This window comes from Acomys russatus, chromosome 24 (genome assembly GCF_903995435.1).
Source record: "Acomys russatus chromosome 24, mAcoRus1.1, whole genome shotgun sequence".
NCBI classification, from domain to species: Eukaryota; Metazoa; Chordata; class Mammalia; order Rodentia; family Muridae; genus Acomys; species Acomys russatus.
The window spans coordinates 43,932,274-43,947,537 of record NC_067160.1 but is presented as its reverse complement, the minus strand read 5'-3'; the positions used below and the strand labels follow the sequence as shown (position 1 = coordinate 43,947,537).

Genomic DNA, 15,264 nt, shown 5'->3' with positions numbered 1-15,264 from the left:
GATAAATGTGATGGTCCATGTTTTACTTTATTATATCTTATTTTATTTAAAACAAAAACAAAAAACCTCCAGGTCAATCCACAAAGTAAAGTTCTCTCATAATAAAAAATTATTGAATTTTTTATGAACATGAGACTTAGGAGATACATGTGAACATTTATTTTAACTTTCTGTACTTATTAAAGAAATATCAGTCACATTTTAAATTACTTAAAAATAGCATATTTTCAAATTATCCAGATTGCTAGGTTTAGTGCATGGCATTCATAAAGATAATACAAAGCACATTTACAGTAAATTCTAAAGTGAGAATGAATAAAAATAAGTAAATAAATATAACTTGTCAACATTGCCTGTAATAAAATTTTATTGTACTTTTTTTTTTTTTTTTTTTTTTTGCCAGAGTGCCATAACTCATCTGACAACTCCTAAAGCTCTCAGTGGCAGGGATGCTTTATAGCACACTGTTCTCTCTTCTTCTCTCATTCATTACACTCCTAAGAAAAGTAGGTGACAGAATCCAGTCCTCTATGGATGTTTCTTCTAAAGGGTTATTCAAAGTACTTTGGCATGAAGACTGACTTTTCACCTCATGAGGAGAACTTGCTTCATGATACAAACTGAATAGCACTGGCCTTCGCTCCTTGGTTCTGCCCTCATTTACTTATTCTTATACACAAATTTCAAAAAGCAACAAAAGCAGAACTAGGGCATATCTGCTTCCCAGAACTCATAATTCATGTACTTGTTTTAGGTAGGTATTGTCAAAGTCAATGTAGGAAAAGAAAAATCTTAGAGCGTATGTCCATTGGAGATGTATGTTGCTCCTCTCAAAGAAAAGATCAACTAAAGCTAATCAATTAAAATTATAATATCTAAAGAAAAGACAGTTAATCAGAAAAAAAAAAAAGAACCAAAAAATTTCAATCTATTCATTGTGACTCTTAGTTAGAAATAACTAAAAAACTATGTTCAACATTCCACATGCTTAAATCTGTCTTCTAAGCACCCAAGAGGGTCTGAGTATGGAGTTCAGAAAACAATGTTTGGGTGTTGGTTGTCTCCTTCTCACACATGGATGTTGGGACGGAACTCATATGATCTGACTTGTCTTACAATTTCATGTGTTCCTCCTATCTGCTGAATGAAGCACTTCCTTATGTGAGCTACTATGTCTTCAGTCTTTTGAATGTCAAAATAGAATGACTCAGTAAAAATCTAAAACCGAATAAAACCTAAAATAAATAAAAATGTAAAAATACATATGGCCCTAGGCCTATGTGTTATGCCATATCACCGGCCTTTGCATACCCAGATAATCTTGGACCTGTCAGGCATTACATTCAGATTCTCTAGGCACCAGTTATCACCTTTTCCTTTTGCTTTTGTCTGATCCATGTCTCCCACAACCACCACTTTCTCTTACTCTTCCTCTTTATCCTTCTCCTGTTCTTCCTCCTTCTCCTCTTCCTTCTCTTCTGTTTCTGTGAATTAAACCCTTGATAGCCAAACATGGTCCTATTCTTAGTTCTACATATAGGTTTCTGAATATATTTCTGCTATTGCTTACTTCGTGGGTATATTTTATACCTGAAATAATCTAACAATATCATTGATGTTCATGTATTTCAGAGCAGGCATAGGTGTTGAAGAGTGAGCTTACTGACCTTCATCTCTCACCTTAAAAAACAAACTATTGGACAGGTAGAATTTTAGAATAAAAATTATATAAACTTCATGGTTTCTTTCTGAACCATTTGTCTTTGGGATTCAGATGCTTTGTAAATCAAGTCAGATGTCTACTTACTTGCAAATTATATCTTCATTTTCTTTATTTATAATACAGTGGCCCCCATGGCACCGTATACATTTGTCAATCTCACATTTTGGTCCTTCATAGCGTGTTGGGCAGACACATTCAACACTTCCATCATTTCCAATGGTACATGATTCTGAATTCACACAATAGTGGTGACACACATCTAGGAAGAAGGAACAATCAAATATTTAAATAATGCTTCAATAAGTGTCCATCAGTAGAAGAATGGATAAAGAAACTGTGGTACATATACACTATGGAATACTACTCAGCTATTAAAAACAAGGAATTCCTGAAATTTGTGGATAAATGGATTGAGCTAGAAATGATCATAATGAGTGAGTTAACCCAGAAGCAGAAAGACTCAAATGGTATATACTCACTTATATCTGCATACTAGCCCAAGGAGCATGTCCCATGAAAGCCTTCACTTACCAGGAAACTGGAACAGAGGGGAGGACATCCTATTGGGACTCTAAATGAGAGAAGCATGGGAGAATAGCAAAGTAGAAGGATCCAGAGGGTCCTAGAAACCTACAAGTAGAACATTATGATAGGCAGATTTGGGCCCATGGGTCCTGCTCAAACTAAGGCACCAGCCAAGGACAATACAGGCGGTAAACTTTAAACCCCTACCCAGATCTAGCCAATGGTCAGAACATTCTCCACAGTTGAGTGAAGAGTGGGATATGACTTTCTCACGTACTCTGGTGCCTAACATTTGACCATGTCCCCTGGAGGGGGAGATCTGGTGGCACTCAGAGGAAGGACAGCAGGTTGCCAAGAAGGGACTTGATACCCTATGAGCATATACAGGGGGAGGTAATCCCCCTCAGGAACAGTCATAGGGGAGGGGAATATTGGGAAAATGGGGCGGGGGGAGAATGGGAGGATACAAGGGAAGGGATAAACATTGAGAGGTAACAAGAATAAATTAATAAAAAAATTAAAAAAATAAAATAAAATGATCCATAAACAACCAATAAATAAATAAATAAATAATGCTTCAAGATATTTTTTAAGGCCTGTAAATGATGCTATTTTGCTTAATATTAAAATGGTCACACAATATGTAAAAATAAAATTTAAAATCAGCTTTTATAATGTACAAAAGAGACTTCTCTGATAATACCTTGATTTTGCTTCTCATCTCTGTTTCTAAGCCAAACTTCATATCCTGCTAGGAAGATACGTGTTATACGGATGCGATGTTAGTGGATACAATCTTTTTTTTTTTTTTTTTTTTTTCTGACTTACAAACCTTGAGATTCCTTAGCTGTACTTCTAATAAGCAGTGCAAGTCCATGAGTCGTAATGCTTGAGATTTTTCTTAGATGCCAGTCACTCTTGCCCTTCACTTCTCGGTATATTCTTAAAGTGATAGAATGTTTAGTGAGAAGACAGAAAACCAAAGGAAAGCTGAGTTGGAATTTGGCAGATGCTTCATGGGTAGAAAGTGATAGAGTAATCTCATCTTCCTCAGCTCTCCTACGTGAGGACTAAATAACCCAACCACCAGGGTGAAACCTTCCCCTCTAACCTAAGCTTCTGTTTCAAAGGTTCATTTTTACCAAACAGTACAGGTATATTTCTATTCTCCCGTATTCCCTCTTATGTCTACAGTTTAACAAAGGGATACTTCAACATTAAACTATTAATATATGTTTGGAATTATTATGCTTCAGTGACTTGAAAAGAAGACAGCTCTATATATGTTCATATATGAGTGTAATGCAATTTTCCAAATTTAAAATATTCAAATTCCTGGTACAAAGAAGGCTAAATAATAAATTAAATTTTGCTCCAGGGTTTGTATTTAGGGACAGTAATTTTCTTTAAGTTATTTAACTGTTAAGGAATGTTAAAGGAGATTAAAAGATAAATCATAACTTAAAAACTGTAACCCACTAAATGACAATGATGATGAGTAAGGAAAATTAAAATATCATTTGTAATTTTCATGTTTATATTTTTGCCTAGTCCTTTTTTAAATTATGCAGAAAGTAAACTATTGACAGCCTTATTTCATATTAATGAAAGTTTGTTTTAAGTCTACTTACTCTTGCTGTTGTAGTATGCTTAATATTCTCACTCAGATTCATTATTTAAGCCCATCAATATGTGATGGGCTAAATGTAAAAGAGTAGCAGTTTTAAATTGTTAGAGGCTTGGAGCTCCAAACACTAAATGAATCCTGGCAACTACATGCTGTGGTGTAGTTTGTGGCAATGCATTGCATACAGCACTTGGTCTATTTGTGCTTTATGGTGGGGGTGGGAATCATATCAAAGTCTATTATAACTACCTGCCATAATCTCCAGTCAGTGAAGAATTCCTGAACACTGCCATCAGACAGTTTTTACGAACATAGCGACCGAAATTCTGGTTAGCAGTTACCGCACAGAAAACTTGGTTAGCAGTAAACATAAATATGTTAGTTCCCTTTGCTGGCATAATTTCTGCAGTCTTCTAGGCATCTTTGCAAGAACGTCCTATTAGGATACAGACTGCTGTGGTGTATACATCATCACAGCCACACATAGGACTTAGATGTTATGAATTCCAGCGACTACTCCTGCCACTGACTCTTTCAACTTACCAGTGTAGAATAAGACGCCAATCATTCCCGTGATATTCAGTGATTAAACAGAATTTGGAAAGTGAGGGATAAAATTAATAAAGATATAAACATAATTTTAAGGGTTAGTCAAGGACCTACAGGAAACGTGTATGTACAAGATGAAAATTCATTAAATTGTATTCTTGTGGTTTTCAGATTTTATGTATAAATTATAATCCACTAAAAACTGTTCTTAGCCTAAAAGCAAGAAAGCTGCAATTGGCTCTTAGGGAGATTTAGTTCACTTTGCCAACTAGGCTAATGATTTGTTTTTTGTTTTTGCTTTTTCCATTGCTGAATTTTAATGGCCCAAATTTTTATACCTTAAATGTAATGTTCTACCCTTTAATGGGATATTTCTTTGTCCAAGCTTGTCATATATATATCATACTGTGCAGATGATTGGTTTCATAGCATGATTAGTTTCCAGTGTCAAAGGGCTTAGATACTTTCATTCCTCCATCCAGCTTTGCTATCTACAAGCACATGATTCTGCTCTATAAATGCAGCCTTCCACAGCAGAAATCCCACGACACTGTTGTCTCCAGCATCTTGTAGTCTTCACTGCAACACCGAATTCCCTTTTAAATCTTCAAGCAGAAACTCTTTTGCCACAAGATGCCTTGCCTCAGTGGCTTTTCTGAAACCATGGAATACGGAATCCATTACATGTCCACACTTATGTCTTTCACACTTCTAAGTCCAGCAACATGTGACTGAAACTGTTAAGTTTGACTCTCTTCTTAGGCTGGAAAATACCTCTCTCAAATCAAATAGGATAAGTCAGTTGTTGTTTGTTTGTTTTTGTTTTGTTTTGTTTGTTTTTTAGAAGTAAACTCATAAAGGTCCCTTTCAGAACCCAGGTGACATGGGTTGGATCTGGCACTTTGAGAATCTTAAAGGAACAGCAACTCCTATCACCTCAATAGTGATAATCTCCCAAAAAATTATAGTCTCTAATTTGGCATATACTGTGGACGTACTGTCAATCTTCCTGGTGCTTTTTCTCTTTCCAAACTGTGCATTTTGTATTTCTTTCTTCCCAACTGCTCTTTTCATTTTATACCTGTATAAATTATCAGTAACATCCACACCATAGATTTAGAATTCTATTGGCTTAAAATTTTCCCCTGCCAAAAAATAAATCCATTACTTTAAGTTTGCCTAGGATAAGTTCTTAGGACAAGATCAGAAGGCAGTCAGATTTCTTTACCATAAATCACACAAGAAAAGTGTCCTTCCTAGTTACTAAACTTGTTCCCTTGTGAAACTCCTCAATTTGCTTTCAGTATCTCTCTCTTCAGGCTCCCATCAGACTGGTCCTTTAAGTTTTATATACAGTATTTAACCTCTTCTCTACATTGTGATACACCATAGTTAAAGGCAACTTGAAGAAAAGATAGTTTACTTTGGCTTATGGTTCCAGAAGTTTGTGTCCATTATGATGGATCAGAGAAAAGTAGCAGGCATGCCAACAGGAATATGAAGCAGAAAGAGTGAATTGGAAGTAAGATGAATCGATCTGCTCCACATAATTGGAAAATCTGAATGAACTGGTTGATTTTCTTGATAGATACTTCTTACCCAAGTTAAATCAAGATCAGACACACAATTTAAATAAATATATAACCTCTATGGAATAGAAGCAATAATTAAAACTCTCTTAATAAAGAAAGAAAGAAAGAAAGAAAGAAAGAAAGAAAGAAAGAAAAGAAAAAAAAAAGAAAAGCACAGGGCCAGATAGTTATAGCACAGAATTCTACCAAAATTTTAAGAAAGAGCTAAGAGCTAATAGCAATACTTCTCAAACTGTTCAAAAACATAGAAGCAAAAGTAACATTGTTAAACTCATTCTATGAGGCCATAGTCAGCCAGCCTGGTAGCTAAAGCACACATAGATTCAACAAAGAAAGAGAATATTAGACCAATATCCCATATAAAAATTGATGTAAAATACAGATAAAATTCTCATAAATTGAACTCAAGAACACATCAAAAACACAATATACCAAGGATGCAGGGATGGTTCAATATACAAAAATGTATCAGGTGAAAAGCCTTTGAAAAAATTTAATATCCCTTAATGTTAGAAGTTTTAGAGAGGTCAGGGTTACAAGGCATATCCCTAAACACAATAAAGGCAATATACAGCAAGCCAATAGCCAACATGGAGAAAAACTTAAAAACAAGCCTTCTACTCTCTCTGTATTTATTCAATGTTGTACTTTCAATTCTAGCTAGATTAATAAGACAAATAAAGGGGATACAAATTGGAAAAGAAGAATTCAAAGTATAGGCTGTTCACATATATAAGTGACCACCAGAATTCTACCAGAGAACTCCTACTGCTGATAAACAGCTTCACAAAAGTGGCTGGATACAAAATTAACTAAAAACAATCACTAGACCTCCTTTATATATTCAATAAATAGGCTAGAAAAAGTTAGGGAAACAACATCATTCACAGTAACCATAATTAATATAAAATACAGTGGTGTAACTCTAACCAATCAAGTGAAAGACCTGTAAGACAAGATCATCAAGTCTTTGGTTAAAAAAAATTGAAGACAAGGCCAGGAGATGAGAAGATCTCCCACTTTCATGGATCACTTGGATTAACATAGTAAAAGTGGCCATATTGCCAAAAGCTACCTACAGATTCAATGCAATGCCCATCAAAATTCCAAAACAATTCTTTACATACCTTGAAATACCAATTAACTTAATATATAAAAAGAAAGAAAAAGAAAACCCAGTATAACTAAAATAATCCTTGACAATTAAAGAACTTCTGGAGGTATCACCATCTTTGATTTCAAGCTATTCCACAGAGCAATAGTAATAAAAGCTGCATAGTTTTGAAATAAAAACAGACAGGTTGTTCAATGAATTGAAGAATGAGAAATAAACCCACACACCTACAAACATCTAATTTTTGACAAAGAAGGCATAAGCATACATTGGAAAAAAAGAAATCATCTTCAACAAATGGTGCTGGTCTAACTGAATGTCTGCATGTAGAAGAAAGCAAATCTATCCATATCAATTACCCTGAAAAAAAACCTCAATTTTAAATGGATCAACAACCCCAACATAAAATGAATAACCTAAATCTATTAGAAGAAACAGAGGGCAGTGGGGAATATTCTTGAACACATAGGTAAAAGAGATATACAGAATATAGCATATTACAATGTTTTTATTCTTTTAAAGATTCAAAGAAAATGAGACAGGTTAAGTCCTGGCAACACCCAGCCTGCCTCAAAGAGGATGATGAGCATCAAAGAGCATCCTTCTGGAGATGGCTTCAAATGTGGTAAGCAAGCCACTGGGGAAAATGTTCTCATTTCTACTACAGACAGAATTCTGTTTAAAATAGGGCAAACGTGGATGCAGGCAGAATCCATGTCTAAAATCTGCCAAGACAGGGTAAGCAAGTCCTCAATAGTTCCTGCCTCAAAATATGTCTGTCAGATATATTGGGCCAGAAGGCTGAAGATGATGCACTAACATTATGGAGAGTTTTGGGTGACCATTCAGATAGCAAACTGTCTCTGTCATCTTCTCATTTGGAAAGCTACTATCCTATACTCCCAGTATACTCAGGTAATCAACTCTGTTCATTCTCAAGTCTCTGATTGGGTTGATGACCAGATAGTTTTACAATGAAGCTTAGTTATTTAAGGGATAAGATGTTTTAGGTCTAGATAGATGATATAAGTTCATAATGATGAGATATGATAGATACTGATTTACATTCAGAATTTTAGATGCACCAAGATCAGAAATATGTTTTCTTCAAAGCTGTCAAATACATATAGCCAAAACACTAGAATGTAACACTTATATAATCCCTGATTGTGTCATGCTTCTTCTTGTTGTAGGTAGTTTATTGTATATATGTTTAATAATATAAATGTATATGTAAAAAAATAAAAATTAATTTAAAATCTTTAACCTAAAGTTTATTGTGCATACAAGAAGTATATGGATAAAGATAGAACAGAGTTTGAAAGAATGGCCAACCGATGACTGGCCAAACTTAGGACATACCCCATGGGAGAGAGTAAACCACTGACACTAATTTTCAATTTCTTGTTTTTTCATTCACTTTACATCCTCGTCGTAGACAAATCCTTCCTCTTCTCCAAGTATCACCATCGCTTCCTCTCATCCTTACCCTCCCTATTCCTCAGAAGAAGGGAGTCCCCTCTTCCCATCCACCCCAGATCATCAAACTCATACTAGGACTGATTTTGTGCTCTTCCTCTGTGGCCTGGCAAGGCAGTCCCACCAGGAGAAGTTATCAAAGAGCTGGAAATAGAGTTCCTGTCAGAGGCATCTCCTACTCCCCTACTAGAGGACCCACATGAAGCATAAGGTTCCTCTTTGGCTACATCTTTGTAGAGGGCCTAGGTTTCTGCTATGCTTTCCGACAGGAGCCTAGCATAATTGCCTCCTGAGAGGCTTCATCAAGCAGTTGATGGACACAGATGCAAAAACTCACAGCCAAACAATAGGCAGAACTAGGGGTGTCTTGTGGATGAGTAGAGGGACAAAATGAAGCACCTGGAGAGGTCAAGGGCACCTCAAGAAGATCTACAGAGTCAACTAACCTGGGCCCATGGAGGCTCACAGAGACTGAATTATCAACCAAAGTGCATTGGCCAGACCTAAATCCCCTACACATATGCAGTAGTTGTGTCACTGGTTTTCATGTGGGTTCAATAACAATTGGAGCAGGGGCTCTGTTGCCTGCCCTTAGATCTCTTTCTCATAGCTGAGCTGCCTTGTCTGGTCTCAGTGGGAAATGATGCTCTTAGTCCTGCTCTGACTTGATGTACTGGGGGTAGGTTGGTGATCATGGTGGAAGGGACCTCTTCTCTGATTAGAAAGGGAGAAGGAAATGAAGGAAGGGGTTGCGAGGGTGCAGCTAGGATGAGAGGAAAGAATGGGCAGTGATCAGACTGTAACATTATTAAATGAATAAGTGAATGAAAAAATTTAGATATATCTTGTTTGGTAAGTATAAAATATAGTAGCATTATTAAAAATAGTGTTTGATTTAGATAGATAGATAGATAGATAGATAGATAGATAGATAGATAGATAGATTAACAATACACTGAAAGCACTAGAGCAAAAAGAAGTAAGCAACCCAAAAAAGAGTGGATGACAAGAAATAACCAAGCTGAAATGAATAAGAGAACAGAATAAATAATTAAAGAGTTGGTCCCCTGAGAAAATCAGCAGGATAGGAAAAAGCCTTATCCAAGTTAGTTAAAGGACAAGGAGAGGATATCTACATGAATAAGATTTAAAAAGGGGAGAACATAAAAACACTGAGGAATCCAGAGAATCATAAGAGCACCATTTTAAAACATGTACTCCCCATATTTCAAAATCTAAAAGAAATGGATAATTTTCTAAATAGATACTGACATACAAAGTTAAATCAGAATCAGATGAGCATTTAAAAAAAAAGAAAGCCAGGGGACAGACAGTTTTAGGGCAGATTTCTACAAGACTTTCAAATAGGATTAATGCTAATACTCCTCAAATTATTCCACAAAATAGAAAGATCATTGCTTAATTCATTTTATGAGGACACAATTACCATGATACTCAAATTACATAAACACTAAACAAAGAAAGACCAATTTACCTCATGAACATAAATGTAAAAATATTCACTTAAATGTACACCAAATCCTAAAACACATTTAAAAAGATCATCCACCATGATCAAGTAGGCTTCATCCCAGAGATGCAGAGAAGTTTCATCATAAAAAAACCTCACTAAATGCAATCCACTTCATAAGTTAACTGAAGGAACAAAGCTACTTGACATCTCATTAGACTGTAAACGCTGGTGACAAAATCCAACATCCCTCCATCCCCCATACATCTCTTCTATCTCTGCCTCAGTAATATTCCTGATTTCCTTCTTGAGCCTTCCTTGTTATATAGCTTTTTTTTTTAGATCTTTGGATTGTAGCCACAGATCTAAATACCCACTTATAAGTTAGCACATACCATGTTTGTCGTTCTAGGTCTAGGTCACCTCACTCAGGATGGTCTTTTCTAGTTTGACCCATGTGCCACCAAATTCTGTAGTCTCATTATTTTTAAGAGCATAGTAATGCTCCATTGTAAAAATGTGTCACATTTTCTTTATCCATTCTTCAATTGAGGGAGGTCTAAGTTGGTTTCAGTTCTTGGCTGTTATTTTTTTAAATGCTGCTATACACGTAGTTGAACAAGTAAGTGTCCTTATTGTGTGGTGGAGCATCCTTTGGATATATGCCCAGACATGATATAGCTGGTTCTTGAGGTAGATCTATTCACAAAATTCTGAAAAACCACCATATTGGTTTTCAAAGTGACTATGTAAGTTTTCACTCCCACCAGCAATGTAGGAGTGTTTCCCTTGCTCCACAACCTAGGCAGCATGAGCTGTTGCTTGTGCTGTTGATCTTGGCCATTCTGAAGGGTGTAAGGTGGAATATCTAACATATGCCCCCATCTGATCATTGTTTAACCACCAGTGGGATCAGGAACCACAGGTTGAGAACCACTGCACTAGTGGTATTTTATTTATAGGATCTCATACCTGTAATGCACTTATAAGAATGACATGAATCATGCGATTGTGTTGAAACAATGTGTTTGTTGCCAGAAAAGCCTAAAGTAAATATTTTTGTTTAATCTATGTACATGCCTCACAGGATTTATTTCCTGTGTTATTTTCAAATATCCAATCCTTTTGGAAGATAATTCTTTGTGAATCTACATGGTTTATTTAATTCCAAACACCGAATGGGTTGGAATCGTTGCTTCTTTTAAATAACAGTGGAGACATCGAAGGATGGGTGTCTCTGAAGAATGAATGGCCTGTTTTATATTTCTGTGGCAGATATTATTCACCCTTCATCCAAGTGAGGCTAGGTCTACATTTAATTAGCACATGGGGGCTTGCAAGCATATTCTTGTTTATGTTGGAAACTTGCATTAACACCTGTGCTGGTGTTAATACGACAGAAGACTGTAAGATCGGCCCTTTCCCATGAGTATAGTTGAAGCATGGGAAGAGCTAGTGAGGTCAGTCTGGCAAATATCAGATGAAGCTAGCAGAGAAGAAAATGTCCACGCTCAGAGGCCTGAATTTTCCAAAGGCACAGCCATTGATGATCTGCTATTGCTCTGTTAAACAACCTCTTGGCTATCCTCCTGAAAGCAGCTCCAATCAAACCAGTGGATCACATGCAAAAAGAGGATGACAAAGTAGCAATTGGACTTTTTGAGAAGGTTACAGTGGATGACAGAGGGGATGAAGAGAAAAGGACTACAGTTCACTATATATGAAACCATCAAAGATTAAAATGGGAAACAATCAAAAAAGAATCTGTATTCAGATTCTTAAAATTATTTAAGCATATTAGTAAAATTACATGTGCAAAATATATGAAAGAGAGTTAATATGTGTTTGAAAGGCCAGAAAGAGAACTTGGTTGGTAAAATGCTGCCTTTGATCCCTAGAGCCCATGTGAGTGTGTACAGTGTGAAGTCAGCACTGGAGAAGAAAAGTCAAGCGGTCTTTAGGACACAACCGACATCCAGACGTGCTTACCCTGTGAGAATCAGGCTGTTGAAGACACTGTCTCTAAAACACCAAGAAAGCATGGATGGTGATGGAAGCACGAAAAGGGGATGGCTCCTGAGGTTTGCATCTAGCTTGTATACATGTGAACTACCACACATCCAAGAACACCTACATACATATGTACATATACACATGCTCACACAGACACAATAGTTAACTAACAGTTATGCTGTCATATCTTATAAATCTATAAAGATATTAGTAAGCTTCTAAACACTCTGATATAACTTTAAGTCTGACTGTTTACTGACTTTTAATATATGATTTGAAAGTGTAGCATTTACCTCATTTTAACATAAAACTGATATTTCCTTTGGTTTACTATTGATCAAAAACTTATGTAGGAGTTGTCTTTTAAAACTCTTTATATTTCCATGTCTTGGCAGAGATTGGCCATCAACTCTGCTTGCATCTAATCTTGCCTACTTTTAGGCAGAATTCTGTCTGTGGTGGAAATGAGGACATGTGAAAGAAAGTTTAATAAGAAAACAGTGTTTATTTCCAATGTGTAGGCAATAATAATACTGTATGTGATTTCTGCTGGCTTGAGACAGGGTGTCATAGCCAAGATTGGCCTAGAATTGGCTATATGCTTAAGGATGACCTTAAATTGTTGTTCCTCCTGCTGCTTCTCCAGGAGTGATGAAATTACAGACATGTCTTTCATACGCTAGGCAAGCACTCTGCCAACTAGGCTATACATTCATCCAACTATGTGTTTTTAATATATACCAGCTGGGCAAATCAGTTTTAATAAATAAAGTATGTGGCTTAACTTATATATGACTTACTGTGTTTTTTTAAATAGTTAGCTATGGTTCTATTAAATTACTTCATGCAAATATATATAAAAATATTTTCTCCTTACCTTTATGTTCTTAATTAATTAACAAATTTGTAGCAAAAATATTTTCCATAATTTTAGTCTTACTATTGAATATTATTCATCTTCATCTCTAATTTTGTAACCCTGAGAATCTTTTAAACAAACTAATATAAAAGCCCAATACTACAGTTCCATTATCTGAACCTTCTCTCACCACTCTTTATTATGATTAGCTAAAAATAAAGAAATATTTACAGCCATTAATTTAAATCTTGCTCAATGTTAAGAATATTTTACATTCAAAATAAAAACTTTAACATCTAATGTCTGTGGGACGTGAATCATAATGAGCTAGAATGGAAAAATTTTCCCAAACCTTGCTCTGCCTTAAAGTGACACTTACCAGCGTACAGAAAAAAACTGGGCCCTGAAAGCTAGACACAGGAATATTAGCTTTGGTGTCATTCCATACATAGTCACAGATACTTCCAGCACCAGCTCTGTACACACCCACAAATGTTGAGAGTACCGGCTGTATACACACCCAGAAATGTTGAGGGCACTGGCTGTGAGTGCACACTCACAGATGCTCCAGGAACCAGCTCTTGGCATATTCATATAAGCTAGAGGTACCAGGCCTGTGCACACTCAGACATGAACCATGGACGAGCTCTGAGCACATTAATAAAAGTTAGAGGCACTATCTCTGTGCACACTCATCCAGGTTTCAGGCACTGTTACCCCAGCAAGCATGGTAGATCACGACAGAGCCCAAGACCATCTCTTCTAGTGACACAAAAAGTCAACAACATGAATAGTGACAATATAGCGGAAAACGGCAGGAGGCAAGTACCACGTTCCCAGGACAAAGAAAATTTAGGAAGACTGAGCAGATAGTATAGTTGTCATAAGTGAAGAACAAAAGGTTTGAACAGCTGGGAAGAGAGTTACTGTGGGAGCAATGGCCATGGCTCAATGTTCAGAGAAAGAGGACACCTCCCAGGAATGGCTGTGCAATGCAGACTGAGCCAAAAGCTTGGATGGATGAACTCTTTAGAGAATTCAGAGACACTCGGTAGATTGCTATCTACGATTTATGCCACTGAAACTTGGACTGTTTTGAAGAAACTCAAAAAGGGACAGATATGGAATCCATTCGAGATTGTAGGGCATTCTACTACCTCTGGGAGTAGTGTTACAACTATGGCTTCCATTCCTGTTCATCTCTGCAATAAGAGGAACAACTGAAAGTATTTATTTATTTATTTATTTATTTATTTATTTATTTATTTATTTATTTATTTAGTTTTTGGGTCATTTTAAGTCTCTATAAAGGCTTTCTGTCAGCTTACTAACTCAAATGTAAATTTTCTTTCTTTCTGCGAACAAGGATAGCTCATCCCTGTGTTCCATTAAATTATTTTTACTGCGACTTAATTCCTTTCCTAAACACCCACAACAGATTGTAAGTTGAGAACAGGAAATATTTGACATACTGTTCCCACAAAACCAAACTGTGAATTTATCAGCTGACTACAGCATAAAGCTTCTCTGAAGACAAGCACTAAAATAATCTGGTTACATCACTAGCACAATTGTCTCATGCCCATAGCTCATATACTTTTCAAAATTTGTTTTAAGACTATAATTCTAATAACAATCACATTATATCATTGCATTAATCTTGGGTCTACCAACTCTAAAATCTAAATAAATTTCTTTTGTTTTTAAAATTTTGCATTTAAGAACTGGGACACTGTTTAGTCTCAGAGACACATTTCTTCTTGTCTGCCCTGACAGACTATAGGAAGAAGCCATGCAGGTGTTCCTCCAGTGTCAAATAGAGTAAACTGCCTTAATGGGCTGCATTGCTTTAGTGATACTATCCTCTAGCTAAAAATAATCTCAGGTATTGTTGATTTCACAAATGACACCTTTGTGTAACTACACAAGGCTATGCTTATTTGCTTTGATTAATAGTAGGAATCTTGACGTTAACACCATATGAAAATGCAGCTCCATTATGTCCTTCAGCAAACAGCTTAAAGAATATTAAAATTTAGCTTGGCTTCTTTTTATCTCTCTTTTCTCCCTAGATTGATACTGTTAAATTTATTTTGCATTCAGACCTCTGGATTCTATCCTTGATACTGAATGTTGTGAGATGTTTTAACTCAGCACAACTAAGAACTGATATTTTCCCTCCCACTAATAACCTTTAATTAGGTGCCACGATGAGTTATTCTGTCATTCCTTCATTAACTGGTGTGGGGGGGCCTTGTTGCATATGCCAGACATACTTTTGACGGAACACTGGGCCCACTAAACTTTTCTGA

At 36.1% G+C, this 15,264-nt stretch overlaps 1 protein-coding gene across 1 annotated transcript in view; it reads right to left on the bottom strand.

Annotated features, from left to right (window-relative positions):
• Positions 1 to 15,264, bottom strand: part of Lrp1b (LDL receptor related protein 1B) — a 1,950,158-nt gene that overhangs the window by 39,517 nt on the left and 1,895,377 nt on the right. Inside the window, exon 85 of the mRNA XM_051166335.1 lies at positions 1,808 to 1,982. Within this exon, the coding sequence (XP_051022292.1) occupies positions 1,808 to 1,982 (175 nt within the window). The remainder of the gene's footprint in view (positions 1 to 1,807; positions 1,983 to 15,264) is intronic.